At 55.7% G+C, this 3238-nt stretch overlaps 1 protein-coding gene across 1 annotated transcript in view; it reads right to left on the bottom strand.

The window, feature by feature from the left end:
• RUFY1 (RUN and FYVE domain containing 1) overlaps window positions 1–3238 on the bottom strand; it is a 47156-nt gene that overhangs the window by 2240 nt on the left and 41678 nt on the right. The window contains exon 15 of the mRNA XM_077746262.1: window positions 1056–1104. Within this exon, the coding sequence (XP_077602388.1) occupies window positions 1056–1104 (49 nt within the window). The remainder of the gene's footprint in view (window positions 1–1055; window positions 1105–3238) is intronic.

Here is a 3238-nt window from a genome sequence, read left to right as displayed (position 1 = left end):
TGCCTGTGACAGCGGTCCCTGTTGAGATGGGCCCTTCTCCACAGGCTGAGCCCCTGACCCTCAGAGCAAGGCGGGGAGGCAGGAGTCTCCAATCCGCCGAGACAGCAGCAGATGCTCTGAAAGCTGTCTTTCTAAAGGAAAAGGATGACAAGGAGGTGTAATTTATTCAGCCGCAGGGACTGAGTTTTCAAAGGGGCTTGAAGGCCTGAGAATCATTTCTGGCTCCTTAGCCTCTGGTGGAGGTCACTTTCTTGGTGACAGAGTGACCCTAGGAGCTGCAGCCCTGCGCCCAACAGCTCCTCCCTCGGGTGTTGCTAGCTGCCACTGTTGGACACTTCTGGGAAGTTTTTCAGGGACAGAGAAGACAGGCAGCTCACGGCGACCCCATCCAAGGTGTTGCCCACCTGCAAGGGCAGGGAAGGTGCGTGACGTTAAGTGCGAGTCCGGGCTGCTGAGTCTGCCTCCGCCCAGTGTGCACTAGGGTCTCCATCCAGGAGAGGCCGGATGCTCCTGCCCGTGGGCGGTCCATTCTGCTCTGAACGCTCCCTGTCCCAACCCTGGTGGGCCAGCCTGGCGCCTGTGCCAGGTCACCTGGTCCCCACTTTCCCACTCTCCGTAGGTGGGTGCCTCATCCTGCCCTCCCCGAGGTGGTCCAGAAACGCGGCCCAGCTCACGGCTTGAATGGTCCCCAGAAATAGCAGGGTGGCCTCCAGCCCCTCACTTGCAGGGAGAGGTCTCACGCTCCTTACTCAACAATCCCCGGGTCTCTTTTCTGCCACTTTGCGCTTGTTCATTTGGGCACCTGTGTGGCAGGCTTGGGGCGGAACTACAGCCAACAGCCGGGGAGCTGGGAGCCGGGCCTCGCCGCCGGACAGCATCACCTCCCACCACGTCACCTGGCTCCGAGCGCCACCGAAGCCTGAGCCACACACACTCCCCTGACATGTGACAAAACCCAAGAGTGCACGGGGGCATTCCAGTGAGCTGACCAAGAGCCCACCAAGAGCCGCTCTAGGGCAGTGATTCTTATGCTAATAACATCAACAATCCAGTACCTTCAGTGCCTTATTTACTTCTTTGATGTCTTCCATCTTCAGCTTTGACCTTAAGAAAAAAAGGCAAAAAAAAAAAAAAAATCATTTAGAAGCAGTGAGAGGCTCTCAACAGCAACTGTCTGGCTTCGGGAGACAGTGCTTATTGAGAGAGCTGTCCCATAACACGAGTCATTCCAGAACACTCTTTCTACCTTTTCGTCATCCCAGAACCACCTCTTCATGTTGGCTCATGTCTACCACACTGAGGCTGAGCCTGTGGACTGAATGTGGCCGAAGAACAGACTGTTGAGCCTGCAAGGTTTCAAAAGACTGAAATAGCTGCAGTTATTTAATGATTGAGGACATGGGCGCCTGGGTGGCTCAGTCAGCTAAACATCTGACTCTTGGTTTTGGCTTGGGTCATGATCTCACAGCTTCGTGAGTTTGTGCCCCACATCAGGCTTGGATTCTCTCTCTCCTCTGTCAGCCCTTCCCCGACTTGCACTGTCTCTCAAAAGAAACTTGAAAAATGATAAAGATTGAGGATAATGTCCCAGAAGTCCAGGTTCCTGGCTTCTCTGGGCAACCACTCCTGCGTGTGGCATGTGCTGGAGTGGGGGGTGTGGGGTCCCCCCACCGCAGGAACCAGAATCTGCAGAGCTCTCCGGGCCCCTTTTCCGCCGCCTGTTCCTTCTAGAACAGTTCTGCTCAGAGACATGGTCACTTGTCCTTGCTCCATTCTTATTAGAGTAAGGCCAATTCCTTAGTTGTCCACATAAACAATAGGACTGAACACAGTCTAAACCGGCAGGATTAACCCAGATAAAATGAAAACGGAAGAAGTTGTAATTGTGGGTGGGCATGGCAGGGGGGATGGTCTGAGCCCTTAAAAGCAGAGATTAGCCTAAACTGTCATTGGATTAGCCTAACCAAGTGTCAAAGTGGTCAGGCCCGGAGACACGAGCTAGTCTTCTGGGGGAGGATTAGGAAACTGAGCATCGGGGCCTTTAGAAAAAGCCGTGCCCTCCCGCCCTGAGCAGCTCAGGAGCAGGCCTGCAGACTGACGGCACCGGCAGCTGCCCAGGGTGGGGGCAGTGGGGAGACCTGGGGACAGTGGGTGAGGAGGGCGTCCTGACTGTGCCAGTGCTTGCCCGGGAAATACGGTTTGGGAAGGATCCAGACTCTGGCGACATAAAGAAACCAGGCAGCTGTGTCTGGCTGGTGGAGGGATCTGAGGAGAACCTTCTCGGTCACCTGGTGTGGGTGACATGAAGGTGGGGGGGAGAGAGGGAGCACAAAGGAGCTCCTGGGAAATCCCTGCCAGTGTCACATGTCCTGACACAGCAACTCCTGCACAGCCCAACTGAGGGACGTCCTGTTCAGTGTGTGCCGCTTCAGTGTTTCTAGTTTCTTCTCCTGGTTGTCCCCATCTCTGGGCCTTTTCCGGTCAGGGTTGGATTCAGTGCAGAGCCCGAGCCGAGGCTGTGCCGGCCATGAGAGCCCTTCTCTTTCTGGTCACCGTGCTTGTGACAGGCACCAGAAGAGGACTCCAGGGGTGGGGGGTGGGGGTGGGGGGGAAGCAACAGTCAGGACAGCAGAGGTAGGAGGGAGTCCTGACGGCTTTTTCTGCATCAGACAGCTTGAGTTGGATTCTGTCCCTCTGCAGCCATGAGTCCTGACTCAGAAGGCGAAGAACTCCCCAGGGGCTTTGAAATGCAATAACAGGGGCGCCTGGGGGGCTCAGTGTGGTTAAGCATTCCACTTTGGCTCAGGTCATGATCTCATGGGTTATGGGTTCCAGCCCTGCATCAGGCTCTGTGCTGACTGCTCAGAGCCTGGAGCCTGCTTCTGGTTCTGTCTCCCTCTCTCTGTCCCTCCCCAGCTCATGCTCTCCCTTTCAAAAAATAAAGATTAAAAAAGAAAACACAATAATTGCACAAGTGGACAAATTCTGATCTCGGCAGTGTGACCTAACAGACTGCCCAGAGCAACCTGGCAGGACTGGGACACCGGGAAGGAGAGCTGTCCAGTCACAGGACAGACAGAAGCGCCCGTGCTGGACTCCTACAGCAGCCAGCAGGGCGGACAGACAGACTGGTGGGTGCGAGTATCCAGAAAGGCTGGAGGTGACCGCACTTTGGCCAGGGCAGGCTGTAGCCTTCACACCACAGTGCCTGCTCTGGTCTGACTGCACCCCAGCGCGT

Source organism: Crocuta crocuta, unplaced genomic scaffold, assembly GCF_008692635.1.
Source record: "Crocuta crocuta isolate KB4526 unplaced genomic scaffold, BGI_CrCroc_1.0 scaffold218, whole genome shotgun sequence".
Taxonomy (NCBI): domain Eukaryota; kingdom Metazoa; phylum Chordata; class Mammalia; order Carnivora; family Hyaenidae; genus Crocuta; species Crocuta crocuta.
Note: the sequence above shows the minus strand (reverse complement) of the source record. Positions and strands in the feature narration are given on the sequence as shown.